The sequence below is a fragment of the Eublepharis macularius genome, chromosome 1 (assembly GCF_028583425.1).
Source record: "Eublepharis macularius isolate TG4126 chromosome 1, MPM_Emac_v1.0, whole genome shotgun sequence".
In the NCBI taxonomy this organism is placed as follows: Eukaryota; Metazoa; Chordata; class Lepidosauria; order Squamata; family Eublepharidae; genus Eublepharis; species Eublepharis macularius.
The window spans coordinates 103,441,276-103,461,285 of NC_072790.1; the positions used below are offsets into that span (position 1 = coordinate 103,441,276).

Genomic DNA, 20,010 nt, shown 5'->3' on the forward strand with positions numbered 1-20,010 from the left:
TTTTAACCTGGCAACGAGCCACCTCCCCTCAGGGAGGCAACGTTTTCACACACACACACACACACACACACACACACACACACACACACACACACACACACACACACACACACACACACACACTTAGAGCAGAGGAGGGGGAAGTTTTTAACCCGTCCCTGCCTCTCCAAATAGAGAGAGAGAGACACCCCGTCAACATGTTTCAGCCAGCTTTTAAAAAAACCAGAACTTACACAATGGGCTCACTGGGGCAGAACAGGAACAACACAACTAGAACCCAGTGACTAAGGAGTCAAAAATCAACAACCATATCTTGTGAAATTTACTAAATAAGCAAAGTGCAAAATGGAAAATATAACAATGAACATGTAAATGAAGTACAAATCATAAGTCAAAAATTCAAGAATGGAGTGAAGAATAGAAAATACCCAATATTTCATATGCACAACCCGGCGTATTCCAGAGGTAATGAAAGATGACAAGCAAACCTTGCTGCATTGGCACAGACTAATGCATCTAAAATAGATCTCCAGGTTGATGTTTTTGTACATAAGAACTTTAAAAAGTAATGAACACTGTGATAGTAATAGTAACAGTACAATGAAAAGCAAAGGGGAAGATCAGAACCATGATCAAATATCTGAAGAACTATGTGCATGTAGAGAAGCCCCCCAGAGGGCAGGGGATTCCCTGTCCCCAGCTGCTGCCATCCTGCCACCACAGTGGAGGGGAGGCATGAGAAGGTAGGAAGAACATACAGCGAAATGGCAAATGCAATGAAATGACAAATGTGGGACTTAAAATGACGTAACTTCTGGTTCAAACAGGGACTACGTGACCCTAATATTTCAGCAATTACTCTGGCTACACATCCACTCTTGAGCATAATTCAAGGTGTTGGTTTTGGCCTTCAAAGCCCTGCATGGCTTGGAACCGGGGAACCTAAAGAACCATCTTCTTCCATATGTTCCTGCCCACAAATTAAGATCACAGTGAGAGGCCCTCCTGACTAGACCATCAGCTGGTGGGTACATGAAAGTGGGCCTTTTTGGTGGCAGTCCCATGATTATGGAATAACATCCCTATGGAGACATGCCTCACCCCCTCACTGCCCATCTTCAGGAGGCAGCTGAAGATGTTTTTATTTAGGACTGCTTTTAATTAACTTTGTTTCTATGTTATTGGCTGTCTTAAACAGTAGTTTTAAACTTGGTCTTTATTTGTGTTGTGATTATTTTATTTATATTGTAAGCTGCCTTGTGTTCCTGCAAGATAGAAAGGTGGCTAATAAATATTTTAAATAAATTAAATAAATAAACCAGAAGCAACAGTGTTTCAGAGGAGCCAGTTCTTTAGGAATCAGCTCAATTTGGGGCAGATTCCTTAAGAATGAAACCATGAAACCTCTGAACCATGATTGCTTCTGGTGTGAACTGGAAGTTACATCTTTTCAATTCCTGTGGAGTGCAAGCATGGAGGAAGAACCATCACTCCCGCTCCCATCCTGCTGCCTCCCCTCCACGGTCCCCTGAAATTAAGGCGGGGGGCCTGGCTACCCAGGCACTGAGATGGTTTTATCCATGAACAGGAAATTTACACGGCATATTTTTACTATCTGCTACTCATAGGCCATTTCCCCATGGTCTAAAAATAGTGCGATACTCACAGATCACTGCTGGCTTCCTCGCGTGATTTCTGATGTCACCCATTTACAAAATACAATTTCTGATGTCACCCATTACAAAATGTCAGAAATTGTGTGAGGAAGCCTGTAGCGATCCATGAGCATTGTGCTATTTTTATAAATAGCACAATACTCTCACATTTGGGTAATAATCAAACAGCAAACCCATATTCTTCAGTTCTTGGTTCTGTGAAATCACATTGTGCTAATATATATGTAGTTAGTCAGCAGGAGTAACAGCCAAATCTACTTTTCAATGAAATTCTATTTTTCAAAAAGCAGAAAGTACAGTATAAAGTATTAATACTACAGACATACATTTTAATGTATACCTCAATTATCCCTATCAAAGTAAATCTTATGAATATGCATGGTGTAGTACTAAGGTTTGAAAGATTCAGTAAAAATTCTGCTTAAATGTACATGCTTCAGCCAATCCAATTTGTCGATCTGATTGTAAAATGACAACTTCTCTAAACAGATATTAAGATATCTTATTTGAACTGTACATAGGTTAAATATTGCTCCAAATTCATCTCACTTAAAATAGAATTAAATTCCACCATCCATTTAACTCCTTCTTATGGTCATTTTACTACATAATAAAGTCAGCCTGAAGCAATTTTGCCTTGTATTTTAATTGTCAAAGGACAATCTAGGACTGCCCCTTATAGCTATATGTTACATGGATCCTTCACTTAGTAGAAGAGCACAACACTTCCCTTCCTTTCATCACAAATATGATGTAACGCATGAACCTGTGCCTCCTGTGCTGTTTGTGTAATTTATGCGATCTCTCTTTCAAAAAAGGGGGGAGGAGAAATTTTTTTGAATAGGGCATTGCTTAAAGTCCCTGGTTCATATACATTATTGTACAAAGCGATGTATGCCACATGCATGAATTGAACTTATGGTTTAGGCAAGATTCAGAAAACTAAAGAAGACAGAGAAAGCGATTACAACATCCAGGGCCAATACAGATTTAGAGAGAAACAGGGAGAAAAAGATAAAAGAAAAGAATAAACAAGCAAGTTCTTAGTGAGCTATGCCATATGTTTGTGAAGCTGGGGATGGGTTTTTTGTTTTTTTTTTAGGATTCTTACAGCTTCCCTTCCCTTGCATTGAAACTGCAGTTTTCTTATTTAAAAAATCAAATCTTCCACTTTTGATACATTTGTTTATAGTAATCTGCTGGTGCTTTTGTGCAATTTTTTAAAATTCAAAGACATATTATACAATACAATACCTGATTAGCTAACATAACACAGTGAAGATAATGACATCCTGACAATCACATAACTATCTGAATAAACAAATCATATTCTGCCCTAACTAGCAAATGCAGCAGCACAGCAGCACAGCAACCTTTATTGGCATAAATAATACAGACAAAACAGGAGAAATGTTGTAAATGAATGCACAAATAGACCAAAGTATTGTCTGGTAGTTTCAGCGACAGTATTGGATTTGCTCTTCCCTGCCAGTGCTGAGCTGATCCCTTTTCTGCAGCAGACCTTCATGCCTCTCAGCCTTGATCTGAAAAGAACTCGTGGAAACTGGTGATAAACCCTCTTTACCCTGTAAGTGGAACTGCCTTCCATTCACACGACAGGGTCTTTGCCCAAGTCCTGCCTCAGCAAACCCTGTTCTATTGAGGTCATATCTGGTAAGTAATCAATTTGTTTGTACACAGAATTTCAAACCAAATACCAAATTAATGGAATATAATATAAATAATCTTAATTACATAAATAATAATAAAATAATAAAATAAGTAGTAATAATAAATAATTAAAATAAATGTGCAAAAAGGAAAATTTGAACAATTTTTTTAAAATCTCAGCCTAAAAAACAGCAATATTGAAACTTTAAGATAATTCAAAAATCTATATTGTAGTAGTCAGTGTAATGAGTGTATGCAAAAATTAGGTTCGTGAACAGACTAATTCACATTCATTTTACTTTTCTTCATTTATGGGCCTGTCCTTTCCTTCAACAATTAGGATTTGCAACTGGATTTGGGGGATATAATGAAAGGGGGCAGTTAACAGTGCTTATGGAACACTGGGGAGGAAAGAATAAAAGGATGCATGCATCAGGCTCACAGGATCTTCCCAGTCCTAATGCCTTCTTAAGTCGCCTTGAAACAAAAATCTGAAAAACATATGAACTGAATTGTTGTTATGTATTCCTGGAAGGGGAGAGGGGCATGAGGCCAGACTGAATACTCAGAAAATTGGCAGGAGAAGATTACATGAAAACTTTGACTATATCAGTAGATAACTCCTCAATTTTAGAGAAATGATGCTTTTTATTTCAGAATATAAGTATGAATTAATTTGTTTAGATGGCCATTTAAAATTTGTTGTGTAAGAAATATTCAGACAGACTTTAGACATACCTGGCTTTAATGTTTTGATTGCCACAGGTGTGGTATTATTCCATAAGCCTTCCCAAACCTCACCAAACTGGCCAGAACCCAACCTTTTCAAGAACTGCAAAGAGCTGCGGTCTATCTCCCACTGATCTGCGGTTTGGTATGACAAATCATAAGGAGCCGGAACTTGTGTCTGGTGGAAATAAAGCAAGACCATACATAAACTCTGTAATTTTTTAAAAAACAACTATGTCTGACAGAGTATGCTATGACAATCATTTCCCACACCTTTAAAATGGTTGCCAACTGAGCTAGAGGAAAATGTGGTTTAATGTATGGAGACAGGCATTTATTTATTTAGAATCTTTCTATGGCCCTTCTTCAGAGTCCTGTTCATGGTAGCTTACAATTAAAATTGAAGCTTTTTATGGCACAGTGATAAATAAATCCCCTGATATTGGCTGCAGATCAGCCTGATATTAAAGGGGTGGGATATATTTTTCCAGATTGGTTCATAACCCTAACAATGGTCGAATCCACATTCACCCATTACCCGCATGTTTATCGGATATCTTCCGTTTGCCTCCAATCCGCAATTTTTTCCTCTTCGTTCACATTCCTGCTTCCAATCCGTCTTTCTCGCGTGTCCCTCTGGTCACACGGCCGCTCGAAAACCGCTTTTTTGGGCAGGACCTTTTTTCCCCGCCCATTTTTAAAAATTTTTTGAGTGCACTTTTCCGTTATTTCGATCTTGCCTTATAAACATCATTGAAGATAATGATGCCTCTCTTTCCCCCACTGACAGCACTGATGGCTCTCTCCCGTTTCTTTTTTGGAAATTTGGAAGCATGTGGGAAGCTTTCGTGGGCATTTCCTATGCAGGACAGTTCAGTGCCTAAATTTTACTGAAGTTTCATTTCCTTGGAGTGTCATTATTTCGATATTTCGTAATTTTGATATTACAGTAATATAAAATAAAAAAAATAAAAAACAGTTAAAAAGGAAGTTTCACGAGTCCGTTCTGAGGATGGATTCACCCCAAAATGACTTTTCAAACTACCAGATTTGATTCAGAAACAGCATAATCAATAAATCCAATGCTATGAAGTCAAAAACAGTCTTTTGCAGACTACGGAGCACTTGCAAGTTGAATCAGCCAATAGGAACTCTCGGAACGGCCGGAGAGACAGGAAGGGGGTGGTTTTTAAAAAAACCGCGTAAATTGCGCATTGGCCCATTCACGGCCACCATGAAACTCCCGTTGAAAACCTGTGACCACATATTCGGGAGAAATGCGAATGAAATGCGTCTGTTTAATGAGGTAATGTGGCCGGCACTCGGGATTGCGTGGGGAATGCGGGGAACATGCGACTTAGAATGAGTAATGTGGATTCGACCAATGAAGGGCATGTGAGCTCAGTGGAAAGTAAGCTCAGTATGGGAAGTAAGCAGAACAGCATTTTTCAAAAGAAGATATCTCTTAATGTAGAGCAGCTGATAGAGAACTTTCTACAAGCTATGGTTCCTAGCTGAAAAGCCACCCTTGCTAGGAACCAATGTGAGTCCAGAGGAGACTGCCATTTTTCTGTCTCCAAGTCTTTAGCCATTTATGACACTGACAACAGCAGCAGCAGCAGCTCATTCCTAAAACACAGAAGGATCACTTTGATTTTTCATTTCAGATGAATAAGTGGCTACACCTGCAGTGTAGACGGGCAGCACCAGGCAATGTAGGGAGAAGTCCAACAAAGTTGTCCTTCGTCCTTTTAATCCGCAGCTTGAGGTCCGTTGACTATTAAATTGCTGAATAAACAAAATCCGGGCCGTGCGCCCAATCCGGGGCCGGCTACAAGCTCAGATTTCGTAAATCTTCTTCTTCAGGGGCGTGGCCTAATGACAATAATAATTCACACATAGCAGTCAAAAGCTCCCACATTTACAACATCAAAAATAAACTTAATAGCTTCCATAACAGACCTGTGCGGATTAAAAGGACGAAGGACAACTTTGTTGGACTTTTACGGACTTTAGCACACACTGGAGAAGTATTAAGCAATTCAGTGCGTTGTAAAGGTGTTATATGCTGAAGTCTTCCTGGAGTGTATATAACATTTGTAAATTACATGAACAAATGTAATTACATGAATAAATGCGACAAATGAAATTATATGAACAAATGTTGTTAAATAGAGTTTAATTAATTTTTTCTGATTCTCCCGTGAGGGTTCCTCTTTAAATCGTGCATACTATTTCGGGAGACGCCATTTAGTTTTCTCACCATAAGGGGAGGAGCTGCTCCTCTCTCCCCCCTCAAGCCATTTCCCTGACACAAAATAGCAGGGGAGGGAGGGTTTTTTCCTGTTTTTATTCTGCACAAATGGAGCAGTTATAAATAGGTGGGGAACTCCTCCCATGTTCTCCCCCATTTGGGCTCTTATTTTTTAACAGACATTTCCCAAAGCTGTTATGTGGCTCCTTAAAAACCTGCAAGTCTAGCTTGACCTTGAGAAACAATCTTGCAATACCTCCAAAATTTTATATCAAATATACTTAACAACAAAGGCTATTAACCTTTTAACTGTTCCTTTTGGCTTTGCCTTGTTCGCAGAACATGTTAGGGGCCAGTATGGATAGAATTTGCTATGTGAACTATGCACACAGATTGTGTACTTATTTTGATTATATGTAGGCTACAGCAGTGACACTCTTTTCTATGATATGGAGTAATGAGAGATGACCTGGAAGAACATAGGAAGAGCCCACGATGTGGTTTTCCTCATGCAAGCATTATCAAAGGTGTAAGATATGGGGCCAGCATGGGCTTTTTGCATTATCCTGAAAGCATGTGAAGGAGCAGCTCTACCACAGTACCCATGCCGCTGAGAGAATGCAAAGATCTGGTCTTAGCTGAGTGCTGGATGCACAAACATACAAAGTTAATAGTGGTGTAGCAATAAATGCTGTCTCTAGAAAATTAGAGAGAGTAATAAATGTAGAAAGCCTTGTTTACTAATCAATTTGGTTTATTCAATCCTTTAAAATATTTCTTTCGCTTGTATAAAATCTCCAGGGCTCTTCAGGTTATGTGATCTTTTCTCAAGTGTTACTAAAAACTGTAAAACATGGTAACAAACTTGCATGCATTCTATCAGAAGCACATCTTTCCCATGTACAAACCTCTGAGTGCTCCATCTTCATTTGAGCGTTACCTCCTCCCCCCCTTTTTTGTCTCTTCAGCTTTGCATCACAAGGAACAAGTTAATGGTTTTCACACTCTACATATTTGATAAAAATGTAATGCTCCACTGAATCAGAAGTGTAAATGTATAAGCATTCACTTCTTGAAGCTACTGCTTCTGAAATGAGTGATTTTACGGGGAGAGGGAGTGGAAATTTAAAAGCCAAGAATGGAAATTTATATCATTCTTTTGTTTTTAAGTTATATGAGTTTTTAAAATCTTCCTTTTATAATATAAAAGATTAAAATATCCTATACTAGGAAAACACTGCTAGATAGGCTTTTAGAAAAAATGAAATATTGCCTATAAAAACTTGATTTTTTCCCCCAGTCAGTTTTTACAGACAGCTAGAGTTATGAGCCTGGTGATTTCATTTCAATGTACATTTATACAGTGGCTTCATAAATCACAAGTTGGCATACTTTTTTCATGCAGCCACACAATTATTTGTCCAAATTGGTATGACATTTTTTACTGATATAGCACCTCCGAGAATGAAATGGCACAGTTATGTACTATTTCCTAAAATAATCATTTTGGCCAGTAGGGGGGTCACCTCAATAACCAAAAGGCTTCTGTAGTTCAAAAGCAAAAGTCTTTGTGTTCGCTCTACCTTTATACATGGTTTCCCAAGCCGTATACAGAGTCCATCGCTGCTCCTACTGTAGTGCCTGACAAAAGCCGTCAAAGTTTGAAATGTTTTCCTTCTGGTCACAAAAAATCCTCCACTGTCCAGCCGTTTGATTTGGTAGTGCTTCACAGCCGTGCCGTCAAACACTAGTTACATGGGAAAAGAAATGTATTGTAAGGCTCCTGCTGTATGCACACAAATAACACATAAAAGGAGATCTCACGACCAAATGTCTGTTACCCAAACCTCATTCACAATATACTCAACTGGAATCTGGTCTCCTAAACTAGCATCTCAAGTCTAGTCCAGCTGATGTCCAAGTAGCTTAAACAATCATGAACATAAGAAAAGCCCTGCTGGATCACACCAGTGGTCCATGTAGTCCACCACACTGTTTCACATGCTGACCAACCAGTTGCCCTGAAGGGCTAAAACATAAGACACAGAGGCCAAGTCTTGCTGCCCTTAGGCTCACCGTGTTCCCACTGGTGGCAGAGGGGCCCCAACACCAATAGGTGCTTCCTGCCACTGCTTATCTGAGAGGCAGGAGGAAAATGGCAGGAAGGGGGGGGCAATGGGCAGCATCCTAATGTAGTGACATCATTCCCTGTGTGTCCAGAAGTGATGTTACTGTGTTGCTGGGGTCACTCTCACATTTGGGCAAAACTATTATGTTGCTAACGTGCCCCTGCACACTGAGTAAATCTCCTGCCTGTTGCCAGCCTTGTGCTAGCAAACCTAGCTGCCATTTAGCTCTGAGTTTCAGAAGTCCAAGCCCTAACCAGACACAACTGGGAATGTATTTGCACCTGCATGAAGTCCCTAACCCCAGATACAACTGCATTGGTAGCTAATGCTGCCCTTTCCACATGCCGTTTTGGATAAAACAAGGGGTGGGGGGCAGATTTTCCAAAGTCAGCATCTTTTGATGCTTGCAAGTCTTTGGTATTCCTAGACTATAACAGAACACTGAATTGGCTTTCTGGATTAAAATAACACTATATACCTATTTCAGCACTCAGGAGCAGCGCTAGGGTTTACGGCGCCCACGGCTGGCTGGCCGGCTGGGTGTGCACATGTGCGCGTGCACACACACACAAGCCTGCGTGATGACATCATGTGTGATGTCATCAAGGCGTGTGCACGAGCCGGCCCAATTGCTGCAGTGGGTGGCTGGGACGGCGCATGGGTGGCCTCCCAGCTCTCCCGCTTGGTTGCCTTGCGCCACCCCAGACGCCTGCCTGCGGCTGCTGCGCCCGGCTGGGGTGTGTGTTGGCAGCGGCGGCAGCATGGGGTGGGAGAGCTGGGAGGCTTCAGCTCCGTGGCACGTGCTCCTGCCCCCAGCATCCCCTCCAGTAACCGCCTACCTGGCCTCAATGGGCGTACCAGCCCTGCCAGCACTCTGTCTCAACTGTGGCGACCTTGGGCAAGCACAGACGAGGGTGTGATGTTTGTCCCCAGAATCTGTCACTCAATAGTATACCACCTCTAATATAGAGGCTAAATTTTACCTATCATAGCTAACTAAGAGCTTCAAAAGTGCTCACTTGCTGGCACATTTTTGTTAAAAATATAAAAACTATAACTTCAATCACTGTATTCTCATGAATACTAAATATCAATAAAGATTCTGTGTATCATGTACATACCTTAATAAAATTATTCACAGAGTCCCTCTACACAAGACATCTGGGACACATTCTTCAAGTGTCAGGTGACGTTATGTTTCCTGGGAACTGCAGTTTTAAAAGAGTTGCTTGGGATCGCTGTTGAGAGGAAGGTTGAAAATACAAGCAAAATTAGATTAGAAGCATTTTTCTAGTGTAGTTTATGGACACAAGCCTTTCATCTACCCCCATCACTCTGGATGACATCTGCCCGGTCATAAAATAAGTTTTTAAAGGTCACTGAGGGAGAGGAACTTTGCAATTCTCTCCCCTCTCCCCTGCCACTGCAATCTGGGTGAAATTGCAAAGTTCCTCTCCACCAGCAACCTAACCCTTTGAAAACTTTTATTTTAAGACCTGGCTGATTTCACCCAGAGTGAGAGGGGACTAAAGGCATGTGCCCATAAACTAAATTCAAAGAATGCTTCTAACCTAATTTTGCTTATATTTTCAACCTTCCTCTCCACAGCAATCTCAAGAGACTCTTTTAAAACTACAGTTCCCAGGAAACACTGTGTCACCCAACACTAGGGATCCCAGACCCCTGGAGGGGGCGGGGGATGCCCTGCCCCCACTCCCCACACCCCGCCCCCACTCGCCTGAGCAGCGGGGAGCACACACCTTCCTTGCATGCTCCCCCGCTGTGTGGCGGGCTCCCATTCGCTGCAGCCGCCAGGATCCAGGGCCGCTGTGGAGCGCGGGAGCACTCCTGCGCTCTGCAGCACTCAACATGGGCCCAATCAACAGCAAACCTGGCCCGTTTTCAGCAGCTGCAGAGCACAGGAATGCTCCTGCGCTCCACAGCGCCCCCAAACAGGCCTGTTTTGGTGCTGATCGGGCCCGTTTTGAGGCACTACAGAGCACAGGAATGCTCCTGCGCTCCACAGAGCCCAAAATGGACCTGTTTTGGCATGGATTGGGCCCATTTTTGAGCTGCTGTGGAGCGCAGGAATGCTCCTGCGCTCCACAGTGCCTCAAAAACAGGCCTGATCCACAGCAGAATGGCCCGTTTCCGGCACTGCAGAGCACAGGAGCACTCCACAGCACCCAAAAATGGGCCTGCCCAGGGGCCACGCGATGACCACTCCTGAAGTGACGTCATCGCGCCTGTGGTGGCATGTGTGTGTGCGCTCTCACCCCCCTTTCCCCAAAGGTAAGTGCCAGACCCCTGTCCCCCACCGGGAGGTTGAGGAGGCCTGGCAACCCTACTCAACACGGGGAAAACAGTGCCAGATGTCTTGTGTGCAGAGACTCATTCATTTGTATGTACACTGTTTTCCATAGGATACTAATATATATCTTGTTCATATATTCCTGCCTGCTTAGAAATTGTTGAAATTTATTTTTATTTTTAAAAAATCATTCCAAATAAAATAAACAGATAATTACAGCACACATTATTTCCATCAGGAATACCTGATGCAGCAGTTGTATATAAAGCTCATGTTGACTAGGAATAAGCATGTGTTTAAAACTTTGGTTTTCATGCCAAAAGCTTCATTTGTTTTCATTATATTCATTATTACACATGTACATTTTCATTATTCATGTCTCTCTTGGTTTCAAAGGAAAACACACTCGTCAGCTCGACACAAAGAGGCACCTTCCTCTGGGAGTTGAACTGACTTTGCGTTTCTCCTTGGCTCACTGCAGGGTCTTGCAAATCCCTTTGCATTCCCCCTCTATAGGCAAATCTAGGCTCTGTCAGGCCAGCTGAGACTGGCAGTTCAAGCAGTTCTGGTGACTCTGCAAGCCTGGAGCTGCTGTCATAGCTTCGGCTGCTGAATGCTAGAAGTGCCCTGTGAGCTGGCCCATAACAGGCTCTTTGGTACTGCAAGGATGCCAGCAGAGATGCAGAAGTGCTATGAATGCCACACTCGGCTGCTACGTGACATACAGGTCCATGGTGAACACGGCTACCTGTGTGTGTCTCTACCCTCTCTTTCTATTAGAAGGTGGCTGTGGAAGCACAGGAATGTGATCACAGCAGTGCATGGCTGCTTGCTGAGCCAGCAATGCTTGAGAGAATCAGTCTTAAAGATTCTGGGGTCAAAGGCATATACCAGTATGGGACCCTAGAAACACCGGCCTGGGTTTGGGGTGTGTGGATCTCATGAGGAAGCCATGATACATGGGTTTCTGCAGTGGAAGTCATTTTCTCCCCACAATAGAAACAAACGGGGAGGCATAAAATGGCTCCCCCAAGGTCCAATCTCCCTGAAACATGGGGGATCTTTAGAGGACAGCAGTAGGTCCCCTGAAAATTTTGTAAGTTTACTTTGCACCCCATCCCCCTGGATAGCCCCCATAGTTTCCCCATAGGGAATAATGGAGATCGGCGGTGGCTAGAGACAAACCGGCAAGAAAGAGTTGTTTCTTGCTGACAGTAAGAAACGTTGCTGCCACGGCTTCTGAGGTTTACAGAATTTTACTGCACTGTGCAGTGTAGGGAAGTCCCACACCCATGCCTGGCACCATCTGACAGCCTTAAAGAGCTAGGAGGAAAGCTCTCTCATCTATCAAGGGACTGGTATTATATATAGAGGGGGGGGGGAAATGAGGAGTCTTTCCTGGGAACAAGGGGCTGTACTTGCGAAGTGAGGATTCCCCACCCCCTTTGCATAGATGGCGGGCCGAGCTGCAAGATCTCAGCAGAGGTGTGGAACACCTGTTTTTTAGCCCTCTCCCCAAGGAAACCCAGTGGATTTTTTTCCAATATGTCAAATGAAGTAAACAATTCTCCCTCTCAGAAAAGCTACAGAGGAAGGTTTGAGCATGCACAAAGAGAAGGTGCTTCATGGGATACCATCTCTCAGCAGGGAGGAATGGGGAAGAAACACATGCCAGTCCAAACACGGGATCAAGTGCCGATTGAGTGCCCTGTGACCACAGTGTATGAGTGAACAGGAAAGCAACAGGGAAACATGTATAAGTGCGTTCACATGCCGTACACGTGTAATTCATCTCATGTAGTTTGGCTCTGATATGAAAGAGAGATACAAAGAGCTGCTGCAGCATAGTGGTTAAGTCATTGGACTGCAAGTAAGCACTCTGCTGGATGGGATCCCACTACTAGCCTTGAGTAAGCCACTCCTCTCAGCACCAATTTGTGAAGATAATAACATTGAGTTTTTTCACTGCTCTATGTGAGTACTAATCTGTCTAACAGCACACTGTTGTAATTATTGCCTATATTGTGTGTGTGTGTGTGTGTGTGTGTGTATGTGTATAGAAGCACACTCTTATTGTCATTGTTGTTATTATTGTCATATTGCCAATAAGAGCGTATGTTAGCCATCCAGAGTAGAGCTGCCAGATCCCCTGGTGGGGGTGGAGATCCCCTTCTCCCAGCTTCTGCCCCCTGCCGCCAATCACGTGGCCAGTGCGCAGTAGGTGCACTCCCCTCAGGCAAAATGACATCACTCCCAGAAGTGATGTCATCACATATGCACATGTGTGCTTTGCGTGGATGCAAGGGAATCAGTGAGGTAAGTGCCAGGTCTTCCCTCCCCCCACCCCACCGCTGGGAGGTTAAGGGGACCTGCCAACCCTAATCTGGAAGGTTTAGTTTATCCTGTCCCAAAGGATTTGGAATAGGGAACAATTGATTTAAAAAAATCTGAGTATATGGAAAAGAAATCCAGTTTTTTAAAAAAACCCTAAGCTCATCCTTTGGCACTGGAAGTTTATCTGCATTACCTCTGGGGATACTTATGCATGGCTTCAACATGCATGTATATACTAATAATCAAAAAACAATTGCAATGATCAGAAACAGCTATTGTTTTCAAGTTGCTTTTATGCACTTCTAGGGAAGAAACAATAGTCAGTTTATTAAAAAAAGATTAACAAACATGGAATAAATTAATTAAAAACCAGGGTGGGGAAAGGAGGAAGTAGTGATACCTGAAAGTGAGTATTGGCTTTTTTGACTTTCACTTTCCCTGATTAGAAATTCTCCTGCCTGACTTCCAATGGATAGCAGTTGTTTCTCTGCATCTGCTCGTTTCATAGCTCCGAAAAACCACCTAAAATAGAAAGTAGCATGTCATTCTTAATTAGTGATCAGAGATAACACTTGTACTGCTTAAATGGGTGACAAAGTAGTGGAGGAGTTTGGCACAAGGTTAATGAAGTTATTGAAAAGTGACGAGAACAGTTAAATGGGTAACAACCACTAAATTTTTTTGTTATACAAACATCAAGTCTTCTTTCCTCCAGCTGGGTACACCATCCTTACCTTCTCAAAAAGATTTTAGAATTCAAGAATGTTGGGTCTATATTAATTACAGAATATATTGTTATCATTAACTGTAACTGGAATTTGAGAAGGCTGGAAAATGCATTGCTGTCCATTGACAAGTATAGTATAACCTATCCCATGAGATCAAGGCAGAACAGTTTTATCCACAACAGTGCTCCTGCTACTCTTGTCAAAGACTATGCAGTCAAGGTAAAAAAATATAAAGGACTACATGAAACAAAGAATGGCCAACCATGATAGCAAGAGCAAAAATAAACATTATTTCTTTTCTTCCAACAGTTGAAGTTTAAAGTTGAGTTGCTTTTCAAAGCTGTGCCCCCCCCCACAAAAAAACAGCTGTACAAAATATCCCAACGTTAAACTAGCAAGATGATTTTATAACAGATTTTTTTCCCACTAGATATACCTCTGACAGGTAAAGCTGAAATCCTGTGTAGGCACTACCTGAAGGTAGTTCTCACCCACTCCCACCAAGCTGCATATATTTTATTTATACATTTAAATAAAATATCAATACCAGCATCGTGAACTGAGCCCAGAAGCAGATTGGGAGCCAGTGTAGATTAGAGATGGGTACGAACAGCAATACAAACAAAAAAAAGCTACGAACAACCCAATCTGCTGTTTACAAACAAGCTGTTCATGAGGCCCCATTCTAAACAAACAGGTGGTCGTTGCAAGCCTCGTTCGTTGCTGTTCATTAAGCCAGACAATATGGCACCTGCAATCAATTCCCTCGGCAACTTAGGCAGGGATTGTCTGAACTCTGTCTGAACTCCTGCTGTTGCCCTGGAAACCCCAATCTAAGCCCAATTTAGCTTGATAGACAGGTCTTCCTTTCAAGTGTGGAGCTACAAATTTGTTTCAAGGGAACAAAGACCGGGGGGGGGGGGACTCCCAGCGCTGGCTTTGGAGAGGGAGAGACAGCTGCTGTCGGCATTTTGATAGAGAGAGTGCACTGGAGCTTGAAATTTCTTTGTGTGTGGTGGGATAGGGATCTACCCCTTCAACTTCCAGGGTTGCTGCCAGGCTCTGGGACCAAGCTATTCTTTATTATTGGTACCTTTCCTGCTGCCTGCTCAGGTAAGGTTTCTGGGAGTGGTGCAGTAGGGATCTTGACTTGGATGATGGCTGGAGGAGAGCCTGCTGGCCCCCACGAACAGCCAACCACGAACATTTTATTATTATTTTTATTATTTTTATTTTATTTTATCATATTTATATTCCGCCCTCCCCGCAAGCAGGCTCAGGGTGGATAACAGCATTAAAAACATTTAAAACATTTCATTAAACATTATCATAAAACATTAAAAGCATTATATAAAGATATTAAAAATAGCAGCACTCTTTTTTTCATGAAGGCTGATTTCTCATTCATGGAAAACATCGTTGTTTCCTCGCTTCCGTCCTGTTCAAAGTGGTTTCAACTGTGCACCCTAGCGTTTTACACTACGTGGCCCCATGACGAATTTGTGTTCTTCTAATTGTTTTACACTCATCCACTGTCTCATCTTCTGATGTGCGCTTTGTGGGTGATTTTTTTTTAAAGTTTGCGCATGCATTGTAACGCTGTTACGTTGCAACTGTAAGATCAGTATGCCCTGCCCCCTCTATTCACGCTTTCATCTTCCTGTCCATTGCCCCTGCAAAACACGTTTTGGTCTCATGCAGCTTGTCTGCAGCAGCCTGCTGTAAACCCTGTCCCCTCCCAAATCCTCCCCATGCTTCCAACCTCCTATTCTACCCACGTTTTTTAACGCCGGAAATTTACGCTCACTGGGAACAAGCACCACTGGAGCTTTTGTCACACTGTTTAAGCCTTGCCATGGCTCGTTTGAAAAATGTGTTGTGCTCCAATGGTGATCCTTTATTATAAAAATCAGGGTTTTATTAACTCTTACCCCACAGCAGTGTAATTGTAACTGTTCATTATTGTACAAAGCATCTCAGAAACTCTGCTGCATTTCAGTGAGCCCAAAATAAAAAAACACCAGCGGAGGCATGGAATGGCGAGCATAATTTTTAATTGCTGCAGGACCACAAAATTAAGTATTCGTAAAGACAACAGTTTTAATTGCTGTTGTCCATCACACACACACACATGCAAACATGGCAGCGTTGTGCATAAAACTGACCTGCTTATACAACGCAGAAACACTGCTGCTTAATGGTAACAACAACAAAAAACCCACCAAAGAACCAGGATGTTCATGGAGTGAATCTAGATGGATCTGACCAATCAGCGGTCAAGGGAAAGGAAGGGGGGGCGCCAGATACAAAGACCATTCACACACCCAAAGCCCGGGGCATCCACAATTGGGCAGCCAGAAACAAAAAAAGTCACTTTATCTCCGCAGCTAGATACCCCGCAGGAACCAAGACAAACTCCAGATGTGCATCACATGACAGCTCCAGAAAAGTAAAACGCATAATGACATGGGACGCGAAACAGGCTGTGAATGCGCAGAAAAGGCTGAATGCTAAATCAGCCAAACAGGGCCATGTTCATGGTTGTTCGTGAGTCCCTGTTTGTGGATGGCAATGGACAACAAACATCATGTTTGGGGTTTTTTTCTGTTCGTGCCCATCTCTAGTGTAGATGGAACAAGATTGGAGTGAAATGGTCCTGTGACAGACGGTATAAAAATGTCATGATTGCCAAATGCTGCATCCAGCAAGAGGCAGGTAAAGGCTTGAAACAGCAGCAAGAAGGGAGGATGGCTGACAGTTTCCTTCCCCCTTCTGTGCCTAGCCTGAAAGAGAATGGCAGTTAGGGAATGATGAGCTGATAGTTGGTGCTGACAGAATGAGCAGTTGACAGTTGGAGTAAACTGAAGAGTAGGGAGTTGAAGCCTGAAATCTGGCCAGAGAGTTCTCTGTGTAAGGAAGAAAGGGAAAAGTGTACCCTTACAGTAAAACCTTAAGCTCTTTTAGTCCTTGTACTAAAGTGGGACAGACAGTACTAAATTTTACTGACACAAGAGATCTGGGAACTTGTAGTAGGCCAGGGAAGTGACTAGAAAGAAGTCTCCCCTTCGGCCAAAGGAAAAGGGGTATAGCTTTGGTATAACTATAACTCCTGCCCAGTATCTGGAGAGGGCTTTAACTCAGTGGAGTACCCTGAGGTCTGCAGTAAAGGGAAGGCATGCTGTGTGTGCATAAATTGAAGCCCCTTACCTGCAAAAAAGCGTTCAACAAAGAAAGAACTTTGAAGAGTTTAGACTGATAACACCAAACTCACTCATCTAAGTCAGCAACCTAATAAACCATACCAAGCATTGCGTGCCTTATGCCAGTGAAGTAATCTGTACAAAAACCTCCTATTTAATTCAGCTTTTAAGTATCTAACTATCCATCCTACCTATAAATAAACCTTCTGTTATCTTTTGAACTTCAACAAGCCTCGTGTGCCAGTTTCATTTCTAAGGAACACGTAAACCCATCTTTCCCTCTACTTAAACTTGGCTGAGTAACAGCACAACATATACGTTCCTTAACAGTTGGACAATAAAGAAAATTAAAGCTCTACCAACATAACCACAAGCTATTTACAGGGCTTCCCAGGCAGGCTTGGCCAAATCTCTCCTGGAATAGGAACTCAGGCCTGGCTAATGACACTTGGGAGTGACAACTGGAGCTGGAACACAAGGCTTGTGCCTGGTGGACCAGTTGATGCAGCAAGGCAGCCTTCACAAACCTCAGCCTAAATAGGCTAGGTGTTAATCTGTCTTATCTACAACTGCTAGCTGGTGCTGGGAGCTCCTGTGGCTGCTTTGTGCTTTGACCAGGATCTTGCCTTACTTTCAGATCCTGTTCTAGATTCATGATGGAGTGCAGCCAGTCCAGCATTTCACCTCCTTTTGCTAACTCAGCCTGGGCCTTCCACTGCTGCCTCTTTTGTGAAGTGGGAATGGGTCCTGAGGGTAGGGATTAGAGATGGGCATGAACCACAAAAAAACCGAACCATGAGGTTCGTGGGTTTTCATGAACCAGGAACCACGAACTGGGGCACGTTTACGAACCAGTTCGTGATTTGTGGGGTTTAAATGCCCCTTTCCTGATGCTTAGCAGCGGCAGGGAAAGCAGCATTTGACAGTTTAAAGGGCCCTTTCCTGCCTTGCAAGGGGCAGGTCCCTTTAAACTATCAGCTGGCAGGCAGGGGAAATTGCCACCACGACCTGCCAGCTGATAGTTTAAAGGGACCTGCCACTTGCAAGTGGCAGGGTCTTTTAAATGGCCCAAACCCCAGCCCCAAACTGGTACCTCACTCCCCAAAAATTACACTATATGGATATATCCAGATCTCCCTTATGCTGGAAGAATTGTAGAAATTCTGGCACTTATGCTCACTGTTGGTGGGCTTGTCCAAAAGTGAACAAATTCTGGGAGGAAATCATAAAAAAACTTTTATGAAATAATTGGGTGTTCCATACCAAATTCACTAAAATCATTGCTGCTAAATGTCTGGGAAAACAGGTCTGATTTGTCATCAAGGAGAGAACTTATAGCCATTCTAGTAGGGGCAGCAAAAATGGTCATTGCAGCTAAATGGAAATACAATTGCTCTCCCACCATTCAAACATGGCACAAAAATTATGGTTTTTTTTAATATATGAGAAAATCTCACATGGTCTGAAACAATCCGATACTGAGGACTCCCAAGCCAAATTCACACAAAACTGGTTTCCGCTGCTGACTTACCTCAGCAAACATGACGTTCTACTACCTTGCTATGCCCCCCAGGCACTCACCTCCTTCTGAAGCATGTTGGGATTTTACATATGACTGGTAAGCTAAACACTTCTGATGTTATTGTAGTGCATTCTATCTTCAATTTTAATTTCTTCTCGCAGACTGTTATATTTGATTATTGTATTGTTAGTCTTGTAATTTGAATTATCTATTGCAATCTCCGTAATATGAACATTTAAAGAACAACAATAAAGGAATTTCAAAAACTCAAAAAAAATGCTGGTTGCAGGCATGCTCCCTCACTTCGTTGGGTCCAATTTTGGTTCCAAACAAACCAGAATTAGCTCCACGCAAAGTGCGGTAGCACACTTGTGGCCAGCGTGATACCATCACTTCCCAGAAGTGATGTCATCACGCACATGCAGGGACCTCCACATGAAAAGCACCATGGCCAAGGCACAAGGTAAGTGCCAGATCCCCCTTCTTCCTCCAGGAGGGTATAGGTACCTGCAACTCTACCTGAGGGGCTATGGGCCTGGGTTCTCATCCTGCCTGGTAGCTATCACTGGGTTCTCATACTGCCTGGTAGTGTGTTTTGTGTGCATTTGATCGTTATTATTTTAAATAAAAACTCCTTTTTGATTGAACACCTGCTTCTTTATTGAGAGTTCTCTAGAGGGACAATCCTTGTATACACAGGTGGAGATTTTGCAGTTACCCATCTCTTATTGCCTCTCCTTGCCCACTAATTCCCCTAAGGAGACACACACACACCCATTTAGGGTAACTATAGCTTCTGGACAGTCTTCAAGGGGAGCACTTCATAAAGCACACTGCAGTAATCTAATCTAGATGTTACCAGGGCAGGCACCATAGTGTCAGGCACTTCCCCTTCCCCAGGAAGGGCTGCAGTTGGTCATCAGCCAGAAATGGTGAAGGGCACCCCTGGCCACCCCAGCCACCAGTTTATCCAAGAAAAAGCATTCCCAGGCTTCAAATCTGCTCCTGTTGGCAGCAGAGGATAAGACTCGAAACAATGGGTTTAAACTACAGGAGGGAAGGTACTGGCAGGACATTAGGAAAAACTTCATCATGTTAAGAGTAGTTCAGCAGCGGATTCGGCTGCCTAGGGAGGTGGTGAGTTCCCCTTCATTCGCAGTCTTCAAGGAGCGGCTGGACAAATACTTGTCAGGGATGCTTTAGGGTGTTCCTGCATTGGGCAGGGGGTTGAACTAGCTGGTCTGTAAGGCCCGTTCCAATTCTATGATTCATTTATGGGTAGTGCAACCACATCCCAAACGAGAGATAACTCATTTCCTGAGTCAGACTTTCTCCCACCAGTACTACCCCCATTTTGTCATGATTAAGTTTCAGTTTGTTACCCCTCATCCATCCCAAAATTGCCCCACATACCTGTTCTAAGTTTCCACAGTCTCCCTGGGATCAGCTGGAAGCA

The 20,010-nt window shown here is 42.9% G+C and overlaps 1 protein-coding gene across 1 annotated transcript in view; it reads right to left on the reverse strand.

Annotated features, from left to right (window-relative positions):
- FRK (fyn related Src family tyrosine kinase) overlaps positions 1–20,010 on the reverse strand; it is a 56,195-nt gene that overhangs the window by 17,207 nt on the left and 18,978 nt on the right. The window contains exons 2-4 of the mRNA XM_054974742.1: positions 13,505–13,626; positions 7,914–8,077; positions 4,086–4,254 (exon numbers count right to left, since the gene is read on the reverse strand). Of these exons, the coding sequence (XP_054830717.1) occupies positions 4,086–4,254; positions 7,914–8,077; positions 13,505–13,626 (455 nt within the window). The remainder of the gene's footprint in view (positions 1–4,085; positions 4,255–7,913; positions 8,078–13,504; positions 13,627–20,010) is intronic.